This window comes from Hemicordylus capensis, chromosome 2 (assembly GCF_027244095.1).
Source record: "Hemicordylus capensis ecotype Gifberg chromosome 2, rHemCap1.1.pri, whole genome shotgun sequence".
NCBI classification, from domain to species: Eukaryota; Metazoa; Chordata; class Lepidosauria; order Squamata; family Cordylidae; genus Hemicordylus; species Hemicordylus capensis.
In genome coordinates, this window is record NC_069658.1 from 48,861,564 (window position 1) to 48,886,558 (window position 24,995).

Sequence of the window (24,995 nt, forward strand, 5' to 3'; positions counted from 1 at the left end):
CTTTTTGTGGCCTATGCAGGCTCCGCCAAGGGGACGTGCATCTCACGTCAGCATTTATCCAGATGGTTAGTGGAGCTGATTTTGCTCGTATAAGCTTCAGAACAAGGCCCCACCAGAAGCCATCAAGGCCCATTCAACCAGAGCACATGCCTTCTTGGCTGCACACCTTTCCGGAGTGACCTTTATGGACATTTGCAAAGCAGCAACCTGGTCCTTCGAGACTCCCTTCATGAAACATTATGCCATAGACGTGTGTTCTGCTGCAGAGGCTAATTTTGGGAGGAGTGTTTTGAAGAGGGTTTAGCAACCTCCATTTGGAGCTTGCTAAACACCCACTTCTTATGGATCTCAACAGATCTCAATCCAGATAAACAGGTTGCTCACCTATAACTGATGATCTGGTAGAGATCCGTCGACATCCATAATACCCTCCCTACCTTCCCCTCTGCAGTAGAGTTGTGTTTTTTCTATGTGTGTATTTGGGTGTGCAGCCCTTGGCCCTTTTTTGCATTGCCATGGGTCGCTCTTCATTGCTCCCCAAAACTCAGCTACTCACCTGGATGGTTGTCCTCCACGGCGGTTGTCCAAGAACTGAGAAACATGCATCCTGCCCGCTTTTAAATAGCACGCTCAGGGCATGGGGGTCGGGCCAGGACACCTCGACAAGCTTCGGCACAGCTATCGCATGGTCTCTGCGCAGGCACAGAACCCCACTTCTTATGGATGTTGACGGATTTTTACCAGAGCATCAGTTACAGGTGAGCAACCTGTTTTTGTTGCAGCTATTTAGAGAAGTCACATGGAGATTCTTGTAGAACTAAATACTAAGTATTTATTGATTAAGTACACTTGAATAGGAAAGTCCTAATCTAAAGGACTACATAATGAATAGGTAAAGAGGGAGAGAGATGTTTCCTGACTCAGTACAGGAAGTGCTGAAGAGTCAGTTCAGGGGTCATAGAGTAGAGACAGATAGGGAGACCCTTACTTACTGTCTCTACACCCAATGCCCCAGTGGTCATTAGGATATTTGGTTCAAAAGGTCTGTGCACTGGAACTCCATCTCCAACACCCAGCTCCGAGAAAAGCAGGTCATATATACCATCTCACTATATGGTAAAACTACATTTCCCCATGTGAGTGTATGTTGCTGGTGGCCAATTGGAAATTCCCTGCTTTTTCCATTCATATCCCACACATATTTTAAAATATTAAAGTTATGTTTTAGTGTATAGTATACAAATATATGGCACATTGTCCACTGTTGTTCAAGAGCATAGTTCACATGCATTTCAAAGGAGCTTGTATGGAATTCTTTGTGCTTTTATGAAGAGTTGAAAAAGCAAAGGACAAGTTATACTGAGTAACTCTAGACTGACTTTAATTGATTAAAGTTTTGCTTTAATTAATATTAATTAAACCTATACCTCAGTCTGCTATATGCAGCTTAATACACCTTGCTGAAAGTATTGGGTAGCATCCAAACTAGTAAGTAGTAACTATGCATTGTTGAAATTAATGGATTTCTGAGGGACTTAGTTATGACTGACAGTCTGGATGCTGCCTAATTTCAGGCTTTGTACCCTGAACGTCTCTACTCTGATATCACCTGAGATGTGGTTTTATACAAGATATTATTTTGTACATCGTTTAGCTGCAGTAAGGTAAATGTCTGACAAAACATATTCCATTACAAATTTTATTACTTTTTAAATACATACCTCATGGATTATTAGTGGATTACAGGTAATAAATGATGGGAATTTCATTATAAATGAAATACATGAATAAAATGTGTTAAAGAGTAAGTGTTGTTTCTTCAGAAATCAATCAATAAAAATGCAATTCTTTAACAAACACATTAAACTTACTTCCTTTTATAATTTGTTGATATCCATGAAACTGTGTTCAGGTAGGTCGTTTTCCCCATTTCTGTACTGCTGGAATTTCCATCCCCAATAACTGCTGCAGGTTATACTGCTGCCTTAACCCTGTAACAAAGGGTTTCACTTTCACTTTTCACATTTAGTCCTTGTATATATTTCTGAAATGCTTGTTTTTCAAGCAAACAAATATATCATACTGGCTGGAGCTTCTGCACCTCTAGTTTGCTGCCACCACCTTCTCCCCTGCACGCCTGCTGCCATCACCACTTTTTTCTTCCCCACCCACTGCTGCCTTATTCCTCCCGCCCACCCCACTGCCACCATTCACTGCCATTTTCTCCCCCCCGCCCCGCCATTCACCACCATTTTCTTTGCCTGGCCGCCACTGTGCACCACTGTTTTCTTTGCCTGCCGGCCAGCTGCACCAACCATTTTCTTCCCTCCCGCCCATCGCCATCGCTATCTAGAAGCTGCTCGCAAACTCTCACAAGAGCTGGCACACATGGGATTATCGACGGGTTGCCTAAGACAGAGAGAGATAAATAAATAAATAAGTTCATGATCTATAGTAGCAAGAAGTTTTTTGTTTCAAAATATTTCAATAAACACAAGGTAAAAATGTGTTTTGGACATTAGTCAAACTACAATATTTTTGCTTATTGAATCCTTTGTTTTGTTTATATTTCTCAGGAAAGCAAACCGCATCTAAAAATTGTTCCAGTGACTCATCGTTCAGCCACATTTCACTTTCAAGTATCAATAGAAGAGATGTGTTTGGTCAGAGATTATTGCATAGGGCTGTTATGCAAAACAATGTAGGTTATGTATGTGCAGTAATAAAAGCTGGTGCAAGTGTAAATGTTCAAGATTATGCAGGTAAGCTCTCTATTCAGTGTAAAAATTGTTATATAGGCTGTCCAGAACCGGTATTTGGAGCCTGTGGTCAAATAGATGAGGGAGCATGGCAAAGCCTCCCACAATATACTTTTTGGTAAAATGTGGGCTAGATGCTGCTACTGTTCGATGGATTCACAGCTGGTTGGACAGCTATACCTAGCAAGTACTCATTAATGGCTCCACATAATTCTGAAGGAATTCTTAATTACCTTTAAGGGGCACTGGCCTGGTTCAAACATAACACAGTACTGTGGTTTAGTGTTATGTGCACAAGCCATGGTTTGATCCTAGTTTCATATCTTCTCCCCTGTGAGTAGCTGGAAGGATGAGTTCACAAGGTCTTGGCATGGATGGGAGGTTGCCAGCAGCATGGCTGACTAGTTATGGTAATAATTGACAAAAACAATGAATTTTTTTGTGGCATTCTTAAAGGTTAACAAATATATTTTAGTGTAAGCTTCCATGGACTCAGTCCACTTCATCAAATGCATGAAGTGTTATCCTAAGTTTGCAGATATACATAGACAAGAGTATAAGGGTGTGGGAGCTGACTCAGTTCGAACCGGGCTTGACGGCCTTGGAGTTGAACTGAACCGGGCCTGGTTTGAACCAAACCGGTAAAGGTAAAAGAGAAACCAGCGAGGATTCCCCTTTACCAATAAAGGGGGCTGTCCTAAGAGTAGAGTGGGGTGGGAGGGAAGTAAATAGGTACTTACAAGTGCCACTAGTGGGAGCTGTGGCGGCAGAAGCCGCAGGGGGGATGGCGGCCTGGGGTTGGCCAGGTGGCGGCAGCCCTGGCAGAGCTAGTAGCTGCCCGGTTCAGGCCTTCCACGCCCAGTTCAGGCATGGAGGCCATTTTAGTGGCTCCTGTTTGGGCCTCCACTCATGCACAGAGGCCCAAACAGGGCTGCCGATGGCCCTGCCTACTTTTGGGGAGGCTGGCAGGGATGGGGTGGGCCACCGCCCCTGCCACAACTGCTGGTGGTACTTACACTTGTAAGTACCTATTTCTCTCCTTCCCTCTCTTCCCTTAGGGCAGCACCCCTGCCCCTTTACTGGATTCCCCTTTACCAGTAGAGCTCTGAGCTGGTCGAACCAGCTTGTTTTGAACTTGAATCAGGTCTGGTTTGACGGTAGACAAAACCAAACCAGGCTGGGGTGTCTCAAATCTGGTCTGGATTCAAGCTGAACCAGCAAAACAAGTTTTATGCACACCCCAACAAGGGTATAGAACAACAACAACAAAAAGAAATATATTATCTTTAAGGTGATCCATATTCCCTCACAGAATTGGTTCTGTGCCTGTGCAGTAACCTCCGCGGAAGAATTCTTCAGCTATTCAAGGAGCTCTTGATTCTGACCACTGCAGACGAACCATGTCCATTATTTCCAGTGGTTAGAGTACCCATTGCTCAGTTCCTTCTATCCGCCGGGGTGTTCACCTCGTGAAGGATTTGCTCCTCAGTCAAACTCAGTTTCTGTGAGAAATTGTCATATACTTTCATCCTAGTTTTTGGACTTGGGCAGTTTAATGTTTCTTGTTTGGATCGTAATTAGGACTGGTACTAATGGATAGTAAAAAAAACCTTCATGTTCACTCACAAGACCCACACGGCTTTCCCTGCTGTTAGGATGCTTCTACAGTAATAATCACTTACCTGTCCTCATCCATCCATGTTTCATCAAACCTTACAGCAGTCATTCAGGAACTGAGTGGGCTCTCTAACCGCCAAAATAACAGACATGCCTTGTACGTTGTGGACAAAGTCAAGGGCGCCTTGAGGAGGTGAAGAATTCTTGTGTCGGGGGTTCCTGCGCAAGCAGTAATGGAACAAGCTTGGAACACTCAAAATGTTCGGAATGCCATTTTGGAGTCCAAAATGGTGCTCTTCTGGCCTCTGCGCATGCGCAACAGCCATTTGCATGGTGGCGCTGACCATGCAAATGGCTACCTTGTGCGCGCAGCCATTTGCATGTACTCGGAATGTACTCAAAACATACCGACTTGGAATGCAGTCGTTCCATTCTGAACTCAGAACATGCCCTTCATTTGAAGGGCTTTCTGTTCCAAGCTCAGAACAATCAAAACATCCCATTTCGAGCTGAAACATTCCCAGCTTGGAATGTTCTACATATCCCTAATAGGCACAGAGATGGGATCAGCAGTGGACCCATCTGTAGGTCCTGGGCCCTCAGGGATCAGACCAACTATGCTGACCCCAATCCTGGCCCTGAAAGGAATACTTTGCTCCATTTGGGGTAAATAAATGAGATATTCTTCTTCTATGCTACAGGCTGGACTCCACTGCATGAAGCCAGTGTGGCTGGGTTTTATGAGATAACAAATGAACTTCTAAAAGCAGGAGCTGATGTTAACTGTAAAGGAAGTGAAGAAGTAACACCACTGCATGATGCAGTTAAAGAAGGTCACTACAAGGTAACACTTCTATATTTGAAAGATCAAAACTATTGCTAACAACAACAAATATTTATATACCGCTTTTCAACAAAAGTTTCCAAATCAGTTTACATAGAGAAATAATAAATAAATAAATAAATAAATAAATAAATAAGATGGCTCGCTATCCCCAAAGGGCTCACAGTCTAAAAAGAAACATAAGATAGACACCAGCAGCCATCACTGGAAGTACTGTGCTGGGGGTGGATAGAGCCAGTTACTCTCCCCCTGCTAAATAAGGAAAATCACCACGTTAAAAAGTGCCTCTTTGCCCAGTTAGCAGGGGTCATGCATTTTTATCGAATATAGTGGTAATACATGGTAATACATTTTTTAAAATAGAATATAGTGTTCTCAGGGCAGTCACATCGCAATGTCTATTTCAATACTTCCACTCAAAATGAGGTTTTAAAGATAAATTTTTATGTATTTTGATATTTTCAGCAACAGAATGATGCACACAAAGCATAATAATTACTATATCCCTGGTGTGCATGTGTTATTTGAGCCTGTGCTGGAGCATAGTAAAAAAAAATCCAAAAGTTAGTAGAAAAAGACAGGAGTCCCTACTTGGGTCTTACTTTATATGCAAACCTCCCCCCCCCAATTTTCTGGGTTTTTCATTTGTTATCTCATCTAGGGCCTGTGCTAGGAGTTGCTTCCTCCTCCTCCTGAGTAGTCCATGGGAAAGGATATATTAGGCATCCAGGCCTAAATGTGTGGCCCAGCACTTTATAGCCGGTTATAGGATTGCTGGCAGTATTGTGCAGTATTGTGCTAGTATTGGCAATATTGTGCTGGCAGTATTGTGCTAGTGCTTCCTTCTGTCATGGCAAAGCTTTGCTGCTTCAGCTTATGTACCCAGGACTACATTCTGGAGGTCTCCTGCTGAAGCTAAGGACCCACCAGGGCTGCTGCGCAACTCCAAAAGCAGTCCCAACAGTGTCGTGATGGAGCAATGCCTTTAAAGCACTTACGAACAGCAGTGCAGCATTCCTTTCCATTGTTTCCAGGTAGGCCTGTGCATGTTGGTAAAATCGGAATTTTGACATCAGAATTCACGGCCCCCACCACCAGGAGGCATTAGACTGTGGGGCAAGTGCCCTGGTTGGTGTCCTGGTGGTGGTGGTCCTTTAATTCTCTGCCCAGCACTGGTGCAGGGATGGTTGGGTGGTGCAGAGTTACTCAAGAGTCAAGAGTTTGGTGGGCGCAGGGAGTGTGGTCTGATGCCTCCTCGGGGGGGGGGGGGCGGGGGCAGGGAATGCCGATGTCGGAATTCCGATTTTACTGACACACACAAGCCTATTTCCAGTACCCAGCAGGTTCTTGGCATCAACAGGAGACTGTGCAGAACGTAGCCCACTGTATCCTACAGTCCTGTTTGCATCCTTTAGTTGACTTCTGCTTTACATAAATAATTGGTTTCTGTGCAAACAGGGTTTCTTTCAGTGCCCTGACACAAGCATGGACAGGGTCAGCCTCTCACACAACTGAGGCTATTTTCTGTACTGACAAGATATACCATTTCAAAGGCAGTCGCTCTGATGGATTTGTTTGTGTCACTCTCTGTTTATCCTGCTTAAGCAGAGAGACCATACCATGGGCTTTCTCCCACTTGAGGCATCTGATCAGTTCCTTTAGCCATACCAACCTGACCCCGACAAAGGAGCTTCTTTATTGCTACTGTTGCAGCTCCTGTCTTGCACCATCTAGTGGACTGAGGAAATAACTCACCATCCTGATAGTCCACGTGGCTCTGTAGACCTACATTTTCAAATCCAGTAAACTTGCTGCAAGCTCTGCCGTATGCTGAATTCCTGCTTCAGAGGATCTATTCAGCTACGGGGTCCTAATGTTTGAAAAAACTTATTCCTGAATATCAAGAATCTTATTTTCATTCCATATAGTTAACAAATGCCTGTTCCTTTCTCTTTACAATCAAGATCTCTACTCCCAGTTTCTTTGCATATCACAGGTACTATAATTTGGGGAACAGGGAATGTTTGTATTATGTACATAAGAACAGCCCTGCTGGATCAGGCCCAAGGCCTATGTAGTCTAGTATCCTGTTTCACACGGTGGCCCACCAGATGCAGGGCTGTCCTTAGGGCAGGACAGCCGCCCCGGGCCCCGCTCTTTTAAACCCCATTAGAATAAACTGGAAGGGGCCCCTGCACTGGCTGATTTGCCCCAGGCCCCACACCCTGCCAGGGCTCTCCAAGGACAGCCCTGACCAGATGCCTCTGAGAAGCCCACAGGCAAGAGGTAAGGGCAGGTCCTCTCTCTCGCAGTTGGTTCCCTGTATTTATCACACAGTGCGCACACCCAAAGTCGACCAAATTGGCCTTGTCTCCTCTGTAAAGGTCTCACCCCTCCCTTTAAAAACCAGATCTATAAATTCATAAAATCAAACAAGTTATTAATAGGCATGTGCATGAACCTCGGTTCATGCACTGGTTTGGTGCTGCGGGGAGGGGAGCAGCGAGTGGGATCTTTTAAAAAGAGGAGAGCAGGTCCCAAGAACTCACACATAGCGCCGGCATGCACATGGCATCCACACCTGCACAGGTGCCATGTGCGTGCCGGTGCAGCACGTGCATGCCACATGCAGCAGGAATCTGCATGCGGTGGCTGGCAGAGAGCAGCTTCTCATTTTAAAAGATCCCACTTGCTGCTCCCTTCCCCCGTGGAGCTGAACTGGTTCGGACCGGTTTGGCACCAAACCAGTGCACAAACCTTGATTCGTGCACATCCCTAGTTTTTAGCATTTATTATCATTATCTCCTGTTTTACCTTTATACATCTGTGCTCAACTTGTTATACATAGTATCAGTGATGCAATTTATTTTCAGTTTCTTGCAAAACAAAACCCTTTATGCAGTTTTTGTTACACATAATTTGTTTCTTTATTGATCCACTCTTGCATGTGATACAGAAGCATATGAACATGAGGCTGCTCTCAGTTCTGTTCTGTTTGTGCACATAACACTAAACATTTAGTTTATGTTTAGGTTTAGTATTACATTTGAATATGCCTCCTCTTCCTTCCCCATCCTCTATTAGTTCCATTGTGTTAGTTTTAGAGTACACCCATTGGGTCAGGGACATGTCTTCTAACTTGTTGTAAATTGTCATATACAAAGGTGGCACTATATAAATAAGGAGAATATACTATACACAGGATCACATCTTTCAATTAACGGAAATGAGTTAATTTAATGTGTTTTTAGTTTGCAAATTCATAATTTGTATAACTTATACCTACAGATTTCCTTCACTGGTGATGTTTTCTGTTACGAATATTGTCCAGTGGTATTTCCATTTTCTTTGGTTCATAGAATTGTAGTGCTAAAAAGGATACTAAGTTAATCTAGTTTTTATTATTTAATATTATGTCACGGCTTATAATAGTGGAATGTTGAAACTACTCTTCATCTTAACTATACTGGCACAATTGTGGCAGTATAATAAAATAATTATATAAGTTTATTAAATAAAATAATAGTTCAACCTTCACCACTGAGGTTGAGCATGTGGAGCTGCTACTTGCACACTGAAGATTGTGTGGAGCTTGGATCTGAACTATAATGCAGGATTCTGGTTGGGGTCAGGTCTAGGCAAGCAATTTTAAAATATTATTATCTCTTGTTTACACAGTCAGACAGGTGTTATTGACTGGTTTGTTTTATCCAGACATCGAGTCCTTCCCAAGGACCTGGGATGCCAGAATTTTATTGTCAATGGTTATAGATATCGTCGCAGAATATAGGCTGTTCCCAGTAAAGCTGCTTTTTGTAATTGGCTGATGGTGATTTCTGTGGCCCCTATGGTGTTGAGGTGCTCTTCAAGGTCTTTTGGAACTGCACCCAGGGCGCCAATGACCACTGGGATTATTTTTGGTCTTTTTCTGCCACAGCCTTTCCATTTCAATTTGTAGATCTTTGTATTTTGTGATTTTTTCTATTTCTTTTTCTTCTATTCTGCTATCCCCTGGTATTGCTATGTCGATTATTTTGACTTGTTTTTCTTTCTTCTCGACTACAGTTATATCTGGTGTATTGTGTGGCAGATGTTTGTCTGTTTGCAGTTGGAAGTCCCATAATATTTTTACATCTTCATTTTCTACCACTTTTTCAATTTTATGGTCCCACCAATGTTTGACTACAGGTAGCTTGTATTTTTTGCAGATGTTCCAGTGTATCATCCCTGCTACTTTGTCATGCCTTTGTTTGTAGTCAGTCTGTGCAATCTTTTTACAACAGCTGATTAGGTGGTCCACGGTTTCATCTGCTTCTTTACAAAGGTGGCACTTGCTGTTTGTTGTGGATTTTTCGACTTTTGCTCTTATTGCATTTGTTCTTAGTGCCTGTCCTTGTGCAGCCAGTATTAAACCCTCTGTTTCTTTCTTCAAGTTGCCATTCTTAAGCCATTGCCAGGTCTTGGTGATGTCTGATTTTCCACTTATATTGTGCAAATATTGACCATGCAGTGGTTTATTTTTCCATTTTTCTGCTCGGTTCTTGACTTGTTCTTTCTTGTAGGCATGCTTTGTTTCATTGGTGTTGAATAGTTTTGCATTATTGACCATTTGAAGTGCATCTTCTTCACTGTCCTTGATATGTTCTTCAAGGCCTCTTTTCTCCTCCTCTACTGTTTGATGGACTTGCAGCATTCCTCTTCCACCTGAGCTGCGAGGGAGGTATAGCCTATCGACATCACTGCGGGGGTGCAGAGCATGATTGATGGTCATGATTTTCCTGGTCTTACGATCTAGCGTCTCTAGCTCTGCCTGGGTCCAGTCTATTATTCCTGCAGTGTATCTGATAACAGGTATAGCCCAGGTGTTTATGGCTTGTATGGTGTTCCCGCCATTGAGTTTGGACTTGAGGATTTTTCTAACTCTCCTGATGTATTCACTTCCAATTTTTGTTTTAACTTCAGTGTGTGCGATGTTATCCGCCTGGAGAATGCCCAAGTATTTGTAATGTTCTTTCTCTTCCAGGTTCTTGATCTTGCTTCCATTGGGCAGTTCTATTCCTTCTGTTTTTGTTATTTTCCCTCTGTTCATTATTAATGCAGCACACTTGTCTAGTCCAAACTCCATTGCTATATCACTACTGAATATACGGACAGTGTTTAGCAGTGATTCGATTTCTGACTGGGACTTTCCATACAACTTCAGATCGTCCATGTACAGCAGATGGTTGATTTTACTTGATGTTTTAGATGTTTGGTATCCGAGGCCTGTTTTGTTTAGTATTTGTGAAAGTGGGGTCATGGCGATTACAAACAACAGAGGGGATAGTGAGTCCCCTTGGAAAATGCCTCTTCTAATGCTAACCTGTCCAAGTGTCTCGCCATTGATTGTTAACTGTGTACTCCACATGCTCATTGCTTTTTTTATAAATATCTGAATGTTTTTGCTGGCACCAGTTGTTTCTAAACATTTTAGTATCCTTGTGTGAGGAAATGAATCGAAGGCTTTCTTGTAGTCAATCCATGCAACGCTTAGATTGGTTTTTCTTCTCTTGCAATTTTCTAAAATCATTTTGTCAAGCAGCAGCTGGTCTTTTGTGCCTCTGGTTTTCGGGCAATTTCCTTTCTGTTCAACTGGAAGCTGTTTATTAGTTAATAAGTGTTGCATCACTTCATCTGCTATTATTCCAGTTAATAATTTGAACATGGTTGGCAGGCAGGTTATCGGTCTATAATTACTTGGAACTGTACCTTTTGCTGGGTCTTTCATGATGAGATGAGTTTTCCCAGTTGTTAGCCATTGTTCAATATCACCTCCTTGCAAAATGTGATTGAACTGTTTTGATAGTTGTTTATGAAGGCTTGTTAGGTGTTTAAACCAAAAGCCATGCAGTTCATCGTCGCCTGGAACAGTCCAATTTTTAATTTTCTTTGCTCTTTCACTTATTAATTCTGGTGTTATTATTAGGTCTTGCATTTGTTGGTTACATTTTTTGACCTCTTTGATCCAGCCTGCTTTTTTATTATAATCTCTTGGATTGTCCCATAATTTCCCCCAGAATTGCACTGTTTCTTCTTTATTTGGTGTTTCTAGGTTTCTTGCAGTTTCTCCTTCTATGCTTTGGTAGAAACGTCTCTGATTCGATTGGAATTGGAGATTCTGCTTTGTTGTGTAGTTCTGGCTTCATACCTGCTCATCTTCTTTGACACTGCTGTTATTTGCTGCTTTATTATTTCCAGGACTTCTCTAATTTTCCTTGTATCTAGGTGGTATTTTTGGTTCAGATACTGTTTGGTGTTTTCATTCTTCAGCTTCTTGTCTTTCATATCTTTCAATTTACTAGCATCTGATCTAAGCCTGGAGATTTTATTTTCTAATCTAATCTTCCATTTAGGTGATGTACTGCTTTCTTTTTTTACAGGTCCACTGATCTTATATCCGAGCTCTTGTGTTGTTATTGTTGCTGCACTGTACATTAGTTGGTTTGTTTCTTGCAAATTATTGGTTGTTATTTCTGCAAGTGCAGCATTGACATCTTTTAATACCTGAGCAAGTTGTTTTTTGGCAACTGTTTTTAGAGCTGGAAGTCGAACCCTGGTGGTTGTTTGGTTCATGTGCTCAGTTATTTTTTTGCTTTAGTTCTTGTTGCTTTTCTGTTAAACGGCATTTGGGTTTTTGAGGTGAAGGCAAAGGGGAGGTTGCCTGTTTTGATTTTGAAACAGTTCAGCAACAGTGGCATCCTCTATTTCCAACACCTCCTCCACCTGTGCCTGAACAACTGCTTCAGTTGGTGGTAATTATTCTTCCATGTCTTGAGCCTGTGTTGCTCTTTGCAGTTCTTCCAGCTCAACTCCTGTGAATACTTTATTTCTTATTATGAATCTTCTCTGGTCTGCTAGCCTTTGTTCTGTTATTTCTGTATCTGGATGCTTCTCTTTCCAAATTTGGTACATTCTTTTTAAATAACCTCTTCTAGTTGGTCTAGACTTGTAATAGCAGATCATTATTTCCTTGTTGGCATTTTTCGTATATTTTTTTCGGTTAAGCGATGTTTCTTCCAGTAACTTTGCTGTCTTCAGCCCTGGTTGCTCAACTGAAGATCCTGAGTCCTGTAGCCCACTTGCCACCAGATGTCCAGGGACTATAGCACCTGGCGTGGTCCTTGTTGACCCGGGCGACGACCGATCCGGTATAGATTTATTAAAGTTACGTCTCACCATATTGTTGATTGGAGAGGCACTCTTTGTCTGGCTCCTCTGGTGAGACCTGTCCAGTATGGTTGGACCTTCTGGCATAGCTCTCACCTTCCTCAGAGCACGCGAGCCCCACAACCACGCCAAGGTAGTGCCTCACTGGGGGATAATCATCATCATCATAATATTGTTATTATACATAACAACAAAAAATATTTATATACTGCTTTTCAACAAAAGAAGTTCACAAAGCAGTTTACATAGAAAAAGAAATAAAAAGCAACCTTCTCTCCTCCTTGCCCCCGCCCCACTTCAAAGATTGCAAGGGTTGCCTTTGAAAGGGGGTTGGCCCTCATCTGGGGCATGGAGCAAGCTAGTATTTTGCACCATGTGTCAGGTCCTGCGACACTTTGGGCCACCCCTGGGTGTCCTTTTTCCTTTCAAAACCTCTTCCTAATAATCTGTGAGCTCCGAACAGCACAACAGGCTCCTGTTCTTGGTGGCTGGAGCGCTGAATCTGTGATGAATGGAAAGAGAATCTGTTAAAAACAAAATTTCAGAATCATCTTTTACCTCTAGGTGGCAGAGTTACTCCTCTGGTACGGAGCTGATCCACTAGTCAAGAATGAGAAAGGAAAGAGTGCCTTAGAAGAGGCTACTGACAAGTGTATGAGGTTATTACTTGAAAATTATGCAGCTAAATCTAGTGGAAAGTCAGCATCAGGTAGGACTGTATTAACTCTCATTCATGAAATAATGGCTGCAAAACAGAAAGTAAAAAACTTTCTGTAATTTTAGCATTTAATTTATTTCTTATTTGATCCTTTTACATTTTATTTCTTCTTAGTTAATAGTTCCAATCTTTCATTAAAAACTGAACTTTAAAAAGCAGGTCCCAATTTCTTCCTTAAAATTTCAATTTTTCAGCTGAAAGGCTTATAGAAGACCCAGCCCAAAGTAGAGCTAACAAAAACCAGAGCCTGCTTAAGGTAAGACCAATAATGATTCTCAATACTGATTAATAGTCAAGGCCTACTAATTGTGCAACCACCTTAAGTGGCGTAGCGGGGAAATGCTTCACTAACAAGCAGAAGGTTGCTGGTTCGAATCCCTGCTGGTACTATATCGGGCAGCAGCGATATAGGAAGATGCTGAAAGGCATCATCTCATCCTTTGCAGGAGGAGGCAATGGTAATTCCAGTTTTTCCAAAGAAAACCACAGGGCTCTGTGGGTGCCGGGAGTCAAAATCTTCTTGACGGCACACTTTACCTTACTAATTGTGCTAAGCACTTTTTAAAGTGGTGGTTTCTCATATTTAACTGGAGGCAAGGCAGTGAGAGCAACATTCAGCCCAGCATAGCATATCTTCAGTGGCTGTTACTGGTGTCCCTTTTGGGGTGTTTTTTTAAAGATTGTGAGTGCTTTTGAGATAGGGAACTTTTTTCATATATTTTTTGCTATGAGGAGTGTGTGTGTGTGTGTGTGTGTGTGAGAAAACTGATTAAATATATTTAAACTATTTTTATGCAAAATGAAAGGGTTTCTGAAGCATTTTTCAGAGTCAGAACAAGTTTTGAACTAGTGATATCTGGTCTATTGAGCACAAAGTGAAAATGACTTTTATTGCCTTGTACTAATGCAAAGGCTTTTTGAGTGCCATCAAAAGTCATTCATTTTGATAATATATGGTATGGACAAACAAATATACCCTAGCAGTCCCTATTTCTGTTTTGCCTTCCCAGGTCAAACCAAACTCAGATGACCAAGTCCAGCTTTCATATATTGATCATAAGACATTAAAGCAACACAGTATAAAACAAAATAAGGAAAAAAGAAATCTACGAAGTAATTCTGTCTCTACAAAACAAGAGAGTTATAAAATAAGGAATGAAACATTAAAAAGTCCATCTCTGGTTTCAAAGTCAAAGCAGCCAGTCACAGAAAAACCACCATCTTCTTTGAATACATCAAGGGACAAAACAAAAATGAATGGCCAAAGAAAGAACATGCAAAATGACTCTGGACACACAACTAGTGTTTGTTTCTCCAAAAGAATAGTTAGGCCCTCAAGGTATCACCGTTATAATCCAGATGGAATTTGTGAAGCTGCAGAAGAGTCTAGCATGCTCACAGAGTCAGACATACAGCAGGAGAATAACTCCTCTAACAATGTGTGTTTATTGGAAAGGAAAGAGGTTCATAAAAGCACAGAGCCATCAGGAGCAACAAATGGTCAAGCGACCAACTCCCTTGTTGCTACACCATTAGTTCCTGTTCAAGAAGGATCTGTTTTATCTTCTGTAACTGGTCTAGTAAATGAGCCTGATTTGGACTCAGACCGCCCCTTGTGCAAAGACACAAGTCCCAAAGATCTGGATCTGCTGGCAGAAGGACAGTGTACTGTGAAACACAGTAATGTCTCTTCTTGTCTTAAAGCGCATAGTTTAGGTGACAACCTACATACTGCTGAAAAGATGAAGTTCAACTGCACAATTGGAGAAGGAGAAATTAATCCTGCTAATGAGAGAAATATATCACCAGAACAATACATGCATTCTGAAAACCTTTTAGATCAAATTAATCCAAACTGCCACACAGGCATATTCTTGGAACATGGAGTAGCTGTGAAAGATCCTTTCCCTGTGGCTGAACCTATTTCTTTAGAAGTAAATCTGTTAGAGTCACAAAGTACAACCTCCCTATTGCTGCAAGGATCTGCAGATTTTGGTGACTCAGATTGTACAGTCCTTTCTGAGCAGTATGCTTTAAATGCAGACAAAAGCCCAGGTAAAAATGCCCCTACAGCTCTTGGAATCCATAATGAACAAACACTTCAAGTTAGTATGGAAATGTACTCGACTTCTGCATTTTCTCATGGTATCAATTTAGCTGATGTTACTGAAAGTCCTGACACTTATAACTCTAATGAGCTAAGAACTTTCATCCCTCATGTCCATGGGAGTCTGATGATGGGGTCAAGAGCAGAAGAAAACATTGGAAGATGCCCTGAGAGAATGGGAAATGGTAGTGTGCTAGGGAATAACACAATCCTGGATATACAGATGTGTGACCAAGAACTATTTCAAGGTAATATATCCAAAAACAGTAAGGCTGCTGCACATGGGTGTCGGGGGCGAGGGGCAATGGGGGTAATCGCCCCCTCCCTGGATTGAGCCTACTCCACTGAATTCAATGGGTGCTTACTCTCAGGTAAGTGGATATAGAATTACAGCTTTGTCTCCCTCCCCCCACTCCGGAAAAAGGCCTGCGGACACCTAGGCAGCTGCATATACAGTGATACAGAGAAAGTGACTCATAAAATACATGTAGAGAGGGACACATGCAGAGGGACACTGGCCTTGGTCCAATAGCACATATAGAGCCCTGTTCAAAAAGGGAGGATTTTGCCAAATGGTTTTTCAGTGGGATGAGGTTTTTATTTTATTTTATTTTAATTAATTAATTAATTAATTGACATATTTTCATACCGCCCAAAACTTATGTCTCTGGGCAGTTTACAACAAAATGCTGTTGCCTAATTGTTAGTCCTGCTGCCTAACTGGGATCCTCTCTTCCCTCAAGTGCCAATGCTTACCACCTGCAGGCACTAACTGATCACATCAGCTGTTCAGCTCTACCTAGGGTCTTTTGTGAGAGGAAGGACTCTGGGGGGCTATTTAAGGGAAGGGCTGCAGTAGGTGGCACAGCTGGCGGCGTGGAGTTGGTGTTGGCCTTCAGTGTCGGCCTTTGGTGTAGGGCTGAGGGTTGGGCTTCACTCTATTCAACTTGGCTGTTTGAGGAGTTGCAGCAGTAAGTGTGACAGCTTTGTTACTGAGACTGGGTAATGTATTTGGATCTGCCTGGAGATGTAGAGACAGGGGGTGCCTTCACTGAATGTGGGGCAGCTATTCCGGTGGTGGTGGGGAATAGAAGAAGTAATGTTGGCAGGTCAGCAGGCCGTTCCAGGGGAAGGGTAGTCAGAAATTTAATAGCTGTCTCCCCTTCCGGCTGTCCTGACCTCAGGGAGGATTGCCAACAACCCACATAGCCTTACCTTGCTCCTCTGCAATGCCAGGTTGGTCCAAAATAAGCCAGAGCTCATCCAAGATTTGATTATGGATGAAGGGGCCGACCTGGTATGTATGACTGAGACTTGGTTGGGGGAAGCTAGTGGTCCAGTTTGGTCCCAGCTTCTGCCTCCAGGATATTCTGTAGAGGAGCAGGTGAGGGGACGTGGATGGGGATGTGGAGTGGCTGTGGTCTATAAGGATGACATTTCCCTTACCAGGGTCCCGGTTAGGGTATTGGACCATATTGAATGTGTGTACTTAAGTTTGGGGACTAGGGATAGATTGGGACTTCTGTTGGTATACCGATCACCCCGCTGCCCAACTGAGTCCCTTACTGAGCTTACGGAATTGGTCGCAGAACTTGTGTTGGAGTCTCCCAGACTCTTGGTGCTGGGGGACTTCAATGTTCATTTCAGAACCAATTTGTCCGGGGCAGCTCAGGAGTTCATAGTGGCCATGACAACTATGGGTCTATCCCAAGTTGTCTCTGGACTGACACACACTGCAGGTCACACGCTTGATCTGGTCTTTTACTCTGATCAGGGTGGTGTTCCATGGGTGGGGACTCCTGTGATTTTCCCATTGTCATGGACGGACTACCATCTTGTTAAAGTTGGGATTACAACCACTTTCCACCTCCGCAGGGGTGAGGGGCCTATTAGAATGGTCTACCCGAAGAGGTTATTGGATCCAGTAGGATTCCAAGAAGGCTTGGAAGGATTTAATGTTGGTTTTGCCGGTGATCCTGTTGATGCCCTGCTTGAGAATTGGAACAGCTTGCTCACCAGGGCAGTAGACATGATTGCTCCCAAGCATCCCCTCCGACCCGCTTCAAAATTGGCCCCTTGGTATATGGAATTGCTACGGGGGCTGAAGCGGCAAGGTAGGCAACTGGAGCGCAAGTGGAGAAAGACTCGACTCGAATCTGACAGATTACGACATAGAGCACATTTAAAGATCTATGCTCAGGCAATACGTGCGGCAAAGAAGCAATTCTATTCTGCCCGTCTTGCTTCTGCAAGTTCACGTCCGGTAGAGTTGTTCAGGGTGGTGAGGGGCCTAGTATCTGCCCCCTCTCCCTTGAACCAGAATTTGGAAGCATCAGTCACCCGCTGTGATATGTTTAATGAATTTTTCGCAGACAAAGTCTCTCGGATTCGGGCTGACCTAGATAGAGACTCCACGATTAATTTGATGTCTGAACTGGAGGTGTGCAACAACTCCTCTTATGCGATTCAACTAGATCAATTTCAGTTTGTGACTCTTGAGGATGTGGACAAGCTGCTTGGATCAGTGAGGCCTACCATTTGCTCTCTTGACCCTTGTCCAAAATGCTTATTCTGTCTAGCAGGGAGGCTATTGTAGGCGGCCTAGTAGAAAGCATAAATGCTTCTCTGAAGGAGGGCAGGATGCCTCCTTGTCTAAAGGAGGCAATTATCAGACCTCTTCTAAAGAAGCCTGCATTAGATCTCTCAGAGTTGAGCAATTATAGGCCTGTCTCCAACCTCTCGTGGCTGGGCAAGTTAATTGAGAGTGTGGTGGCCTTTCAGCTCCAGATGGTCTTGGAGGAAACTGATTATCTAGACCCATTTCCAACTGTTTTTCGGGTGGGCTATGGGGTAGAGACTGCCTTAGTCGGCCTGATGGATGATCTCCAATTGGAAATTGACAGAGGAAGTGTGACCGTGTTGGTCCTTTTGGACCTCTTGGTGGCTTTTGATACAATCGACATAGTATCCTTCTGGAGCGTCTGAAGGGGTTTGGGGGGGGGCACTGTTTTACAGTGGTTCCGCTCCTACCTCTCGGACAGGTTCCAGATGGTGTCGATTGGAGATTGTTGCTCTTCAAAATCTGAGCTTAAGTATGGTGTCCCTCAAGGCTCCATACTCTCTCCAGTGCTTTTTAATATCTACATGAAACTGCTGGGAGAGATCATCAGGGGATTTGGAGCTGGGTGTTATCAGTACGCTGATAACACCCAGATCTACTTCTCTGTGTCATCTTCCTCAGGAGATGGCATATCTTCCCTAAATGCCTGTCTGGAAGCAGTAATGGGCTGGATGAGGGAAAATAAACTGAAACTGAATCCAGATAGGACGGAAGTACTTATTGTGTGGGGTCAGAACTCCAGAGATTATTTTGATCTACTTGTTCTGGATGGGGTCACACTTCCCCAGAAGGAACAGGTCCGCAGTCTGGAAGTACTCCTGGATCCACACTTCTCCTTGGTTTCTCAGGTTGAGGCGGTGGCCAGGGGCCTCAACAGCCCCTTCTGGTGGCCAGGGGCCTCAACAGCCCCTTCTGGTGGCCAGGGGCTTCATCAGCCCCTTCTATCAGCTTCGGCTGATATGCCAGCTGCGCCCGTTTCTCGAGATCAATGACCTCAAAACAGTGGTACATTTGTTGGTAACCTCCAGACTTGACTTCTGTAATGTGCTCTACATGGGGCTGCCTTTGTACGTAGTCCGGAAACTTCAGTTGGTTCAGAATGCGGCAGCCAGGTTGGTCTCTGGGTCATCTCGGAGAGACCACATTTCTCCTTTGCTGATGGAATTACATTGGCTGCCAATAGGTTTCCGGGCAAAATACAAAGTGCTAGTTATAACTTATAAAGCCCTAAACGGCTTAGGCCCTGGGTATTTAAGAGAGCGTCGTCTTCGCTACGAACCCCACCGCCCATTGAGGTCATCTGAGGAGGTCCATCTCCAGCTACCGCCAACTCGTTTGGTTGTCACACAGAGACGGGCCTCCTTGGTTGCTGCCCTGAGATTGTGGAATGCGCTCCCTGCTGAGTTACGATCCTCCCCATCTCTGGCTATTTTCAAAAAACATTTGAAAACCCGTTTTTTTACCCAAGCTTTCTCAGGTTTTTAATAAAAAATACTGTTAGTTTAATTTTATGGTTTTTAAATTATTGTATTGTTTTAACTTTATATGTGTTTTATGTTGAATTGTTTTAACTTCTATATGTGTTTTAATTGTTGTTGGCCGCTCAGAGACATATGTTTGGGCGGGGTATAAATTTGATAGATGAATGAATGAATGAATGAATAAAATAAACACAGAAAAAGTTAAAGTTAAAAAAACAACAAAAAAGTTAAAACAGAACAATTTAAAAAATTTAAAATAATATTTTAAAACAGTATTAAAACTATTAAAACAATATTTAATTAAAAGCCTGGGTGAACAAATGCGTCTTTAAAGACTTTAAAGAGGTTGAGGAGAAGTTACATCTAGATGGCTGATAACTGCAATTATTGTTTTTTTTCATGGGGGTTCCGCATGTGCTGGACTCAGGAGGGAATCACCCATGTAGCATCCATCTACTTGCAACCTTATCCAACTAGACTATACAAGCAGATACCTGTTTTTGCATTTGCATGGCCAGTGGCTTGATATGATTGTATAAAATAACCCAATATTAAACCAAATTAACTTTTAAGGGTTCCCCAAGAAACCTTATGGAAGTTAATACTTTTGTGAATGTGTTAGGGATTTTCTTTTAGAAATTTCTAGCCCCATCATACAATTCCTTTTAGAAAAGCATTGTAGTAAAACTATTTATATTACATCCTACGATTTCGCTTTCATTATTTTATCTACAAAAATATAATTTTATTTTAATGCAAGGAATTAAATCCCTGCAAATGTCTTAGCATTACACATATCCTGTGATCCACAGTTTGCCTAGAACTTTGTTTTAATTGAAGTCTGATACTGGGTAATCATAATTATAACATTACTGAGCACTCTAAAACTTTGTAACTCCATATTTCTTTTCAGAGAAAGTAATAGAAATGTTAATTGATTTTCACAGAAGCATTTTGTAATAATTATTTGTGCAGTTTCAAAAGATTTTGAGTATTTCAAGAGCTTCAGACCAATCATAATAATTGTGTCTACAAAAAAGTAAAGTATGGAGTATGATTGTATAAAGTAACCCATGATGGTGATTTTTATCATCATTTAATATAATTAATTGCTTCTGAAAGTAATTGATACTGTAGTATAGTAATTACACGTTTCAATGCAACAAACAGATGGAGCCCTGCAAATTGAGATAACTGGAAGATGTTACAATGAGGCAGATGGAAAAGAACATTCAAGCAATAATCTAGATCAGCATATACAATTAGGTGAATTCAAAACTGTCCAGAGTAAAAAAATGAGAACTAATTTTAATGAAAATTGCCAAAATGCCCAATTGTGTTGCAGTAGTAATGCAAAGAATGTTTATTTAAATTATTCACATATCATTCCAACGGAAAAGCAGCAAATGCCAGGTGCACTTGGTAAGCAGTTAATGATGCTTAAAGGTTTGTTACATTTATATCCCGCTCTTCCTGAAAGGCTCAGAACAGCTTACATCATTTTTTAGAAATAATAAAAGTAAACATTCCTGGATGCTATGTTTGAAATCTGGCAGATTTAACATTTTGAGTCTTCTGTTCTACAATGACATCAAGTGTTAAATTGGAAATTAGTCTCACATTCAGCATCTCCTTCTCCTACTCCTCACTTCCATCTCAGTAAGAAGGCAAGAGGCCAACCAGATAATCACCCATTTAACTAAATATTAGGGAATGTTGTCCTTGGTCTATGTTTGTTTATAAACATTGACTCATATTTTGTGGAGTCTTCTTTGTGCTTATGCTTTTAAATCTTAAAGTTCCTCAGGAACTTTTAACTTTATAAAACAGATCTCTGTGTAGTAGAAAGTATTTACATCTGTGATTCAAGAGTTCTTAAGACTGTTGATTTCAATGAACATAAGCATGCTTAACTCTTCGTTAAGATGTGATATAAAATATTTTCATCTGTCTTATTCATTATGAATGAATCTAGAGTTTGGCATGGTGCAGCTAACAAAATATGTTCCATAGTTGCTAATGAGTACATAATATATCTAATATGCCTTTAGACTCTTCACATTCTAGTGAAAAGAAGAAGACATCTTATTCTAGCCAGCTGCAGTGTACTACAACAGACAGAACAAACAAAATACATGCTAAAGGAGAAACTCGTTTGCATTTGGCTGCTAAAAAAGGAGATTTGTCTGTAGTGAAGTCTTTGGTAGCATCTGGAGCATGTGTGAATAATAAAGATAATGCAGGTTTAGTATTTTTCACTTATACAGTAGTTTCCAAGTTCTCTGCTACTCTAACCCAGAAATCACATTACTTTTTCCTTTTAAAAATTTCTCCTCCTTATTGCTAACTACTTAATTGAACAACATCCAAAATGCCTTTTTATGCCTTGTGGGTATATTTCTCTGATGAACGTATTTAGACAGATATGAATAGGTTGATATACACGTGTATGTGCACAATAGTTAGGATTCAAAGAAGCACTTTAAGAGTGAAAGGACTTAGGCATGCATGGGATTTATTTATTTATTTATTTATTTATTTATTCAATTTATATACCACTTTTCATTAAACTCATCTCAATGTGGTTTACAATATAATTGAAACAATGCATAATTAAAATACAAAAGTACAGATGATCCCAAAGCAGTTTACAATATACTTAAAACAATACATAATTAAAATACAAAAGTACAGATAATATAAATATAAAAATAATATCTCTATTTAAAAATTTAATAATCCATTAAAAACAATTATACATAAAACACAAAGCAGCAACAGTAAAAACAATACTTTCATTTAAAAGCCTGGGTGAAGAGCCATGTCTTGACCTTTCCCCTAAAAACTGTCAAGGATACTGAGGAGCAGATGCCAGCTGAGAGAGCACAGAGATGGCTGTTTGTTTTGGTCTCTCTCTTCAACCATGAGCTACAGCTGAAATAAACTGCAGGCTCTTTCACATTTGTTTGTAACCTTTTCTTTAGATAAATCCTTGTAGATCTCTGTAGGGATCCATGGTCACTCCTAACTGGGTCTTCTACACCTGCTCAAGAGGCCCTCAGAAGAACCTAAAGCTCTGTTTAGGCGCTCACTGGCCCTTTAAGGCGTAATGATATTGGAGCCTAAAAAATCGGCCATAGAGCGCCTCCTTCTTCAGTTCCTTCTTGTCTGCTGCTTGCATTGCCTTGGGAAGGATCTGCTCCATTTGCCCCTCATTCCTGTAAGAGATTGTGGCTTTATTTTTATCTTTCTGGCTGACTACAGATTGTTACTTGACTATTCTCTTTGTGTTTTGGACTGATTTTTGACTCATTTTTGCTTAGCTTTCTGACCACGGACTGTTTCCGGTCTTCGCTTAGTTTTTTCCTTTGGCTTAGGAGACAGCATGGAAGCTGAGCTCCTCGCTGACACCGTGGAGGTTGAACTTTTAGATGAGATCCTAATAAATGAGAGAAAGTCTTCTACAAGATGGGACTATAGGTGCAAATGGAAGCGTTTCACGTCCTATGCATACTCCAAGCTTCGATCCGCCAAATACTCCTCTACCTCACCTCTCTCAAGGGTTTGGGTGTCTCAGACTCCTCCCTTAAGGTTCACCTCGGTGCTGTCTCTGCTTGCCCCCCGGGTTAGGATGGCAAGTCGGTTTTTGTTCAGTCAGATGCCAAACGTTTTTAAAAAGGGATTAACAACCTGTACCCTCTCCCCCCGTTGCAGGCACCAGTTGAGCCTTGGAGCCTCTTCTTGTGTTGTCCATACTCACAGAGGGCCCCTTTGAACTGCTGTTGCCATCCTCTATGAAGCTGCTATGCCTAAAGACAGCCTTCCTGGTGGCCATCCCATCTGTGAGATGTGTAAGTGAACTTACTGCTCTAAGGGCTGATTCACCATATACTAAATTTTACCCAGTCAAGGTGGACCTGCGTCTGGATCCTGTTTTTCACCCTAAGATTATGTCGGACTTCCATATCAACCAGGACATAGTACTCCCTGTGTTTTTCTGTGATCCATCTTCGCCTCTCGAACGTCCTATGCATGCCCTAGATGTCCGCAGGTGTCTCCTTTATTTCCTAGATCAGACAAAGACATTCAGGTATTCTGACAAACTGTTCATCTCCTATGCAGGGGTTACTAAAGGTCTCGCCATTTCTAGGCAAAGATTGTCCAACTGGCTGGTACAATTGCTCTTCTTCTGTTATAAGAAGCAAGGTGTTGAGCCGCCCTCCAAGATCAGGGCTCATTCCACTAGGTCCATGACTGCATCGGCTGCCTGCATGTCGGCCATTAGCATGAAGGACATTTGCAGGGCTGCCACCTGTTCCTTGGACCTGCCCTTTGTCTGTCACTATGCTGTGGACTTGTGCTTTGCTTCAGAGGCCAATTTTCGTCAGGCTGTCTTAAAGAAAGTATTGTAACTGCTAGCACCCACCTCCTTTTTATGGGAGCTAGTCACTCACCCAGTTGTGAGGGGCCATGGATCCCTACAGAGATAAACAGGTTGCTTACCTGTAACATATGATCTCTGTGGGGATCCATGGTCAGTCACAACACCTGGCTGTCCCATCTGCTAGCTTAACATGAGATGTTTACTTACCTGTTCTGCTGTGGATTGTCTGCTGTCTTCTCCATCTCTCAATGTCGCCAGTCACTTCGCAGCGGCCAATTCAGGAACCGAGGAGGGAGGCACCCTACAGCCGGCTCTGATATCACTACGCCTTAAAGGGCCAGTGGGCGCCTAAATGGAGCTATAGATTTTTTCGAGGGCCTCCTGTGCAGGTGCAGAAGACCGAGTTGTGAGTGACCATGGATCCATGAATACTACAGAACTGTCTCAAGACCTCTTGCTTGCTCAAAGTTATTATTCCTTATATTTAGCAGGGGGAGAGCAACTGGCCCTATTCACCCCTAAGTACAGCATCCCTCTAATGACTGTTGCTGGAGTCTACCTTGTGTTTCTTTGGACAGGGAATCATCATCACCACCACCACTATATCCTTTTTCTATGTAGATCACTTTGAGAACTTTTTTTGTTGAAAAGTGGTGTATAAATAATAGTAAGTAAGTAAACAGCTTGCACAATACTTTGTAAAGATCACCTCCTTCTCTGACTCATAACAATCTCTTCAGTTAGCTGAGAGAGATCTCTCTTTTTTACACTCTTTGAAACAGATTCAGATGGTGAGATCATGTTGCTTCTCTTGGTGGCCACTTTCTAGCTTTGGAACTGTCTTTCTTTAAAGGTCCTCCCAAAACCACAGTCTGAATATTTTCTATAAAACAATATAAAGCTATTTTATTCAAGCAACGATTTTATGGTCAGAAATTGGGAAATGTGTGTGCAGCCTAATTTTATTTCATTTTAAAGTGCTTTATACAAAAGGCATGATTCAGCTACTCTTACATTGCATTGATTTCAGTGGGAAAGAGTTACGCTTGTGCCTAAATGTCCCACTGACACTAATGGAACTTAAATATGCTTAGGTTTGGCTGGATCATGTCCCTAGTGCTTTTATTAATTGTTTTAGAATGTTGTTTCTTGACCTGAGTCTCTGGTAATTAAAAATCCAAATAGCTGTCAGCTGAAAACCATTCAGTTTTTGCAAACATTATTGGAATAATATTTTAATCATTCTTATACAGTAAACA

The 24,995-nt window shown here is 42.0% G+C and overlaps 1 protein-coding gene across 5 annotated transcripts in view; it reads left to right on the top strand.

Moving 5' to 3' along the window:
• Positions 1–24,995, top strand: part of ANKRD31 (ankyrin repeat domain 31) — a 122,904-nt gene that overhangs the window by 57,052 nt on the left and 40,857 nt on the right. For 4 of the 5 annotated variants that reach the window (XM_053298660.1, XM_053298661.1, XM_053298662.1 and 1 more), the window contains 7 exons: positions 2,577–2,762; positions 5,078–5,220; positions 12,991–13,135; positions 13,339–13,400; positions 14,155–15,499; positions 20,523–20,618; positions 21,404–21,595. In XM_053298660.1, the coding sequence (XP_053154635.1) occupies positions 2,577–2,762; positions 5,078–5,220; positions 12,991–13,135; positions 13,339–13,400; positions 14,155–15,499; positions 20,523–20,618; positions 21,404–21,595 (2,169 nt within the window). The remainder of the gene's footprint in view (positions 1–2,576; positions 2,763–5,077; positions 5,221–12,990; positions 13,136–13,338; positions 13,401–14,154; positions 15,500–20,522; positions 20,619–21,403; positions 21,596–24,995) is intronic. The other variant, XM_053298663.1, reaches the window with a different exon arrangement.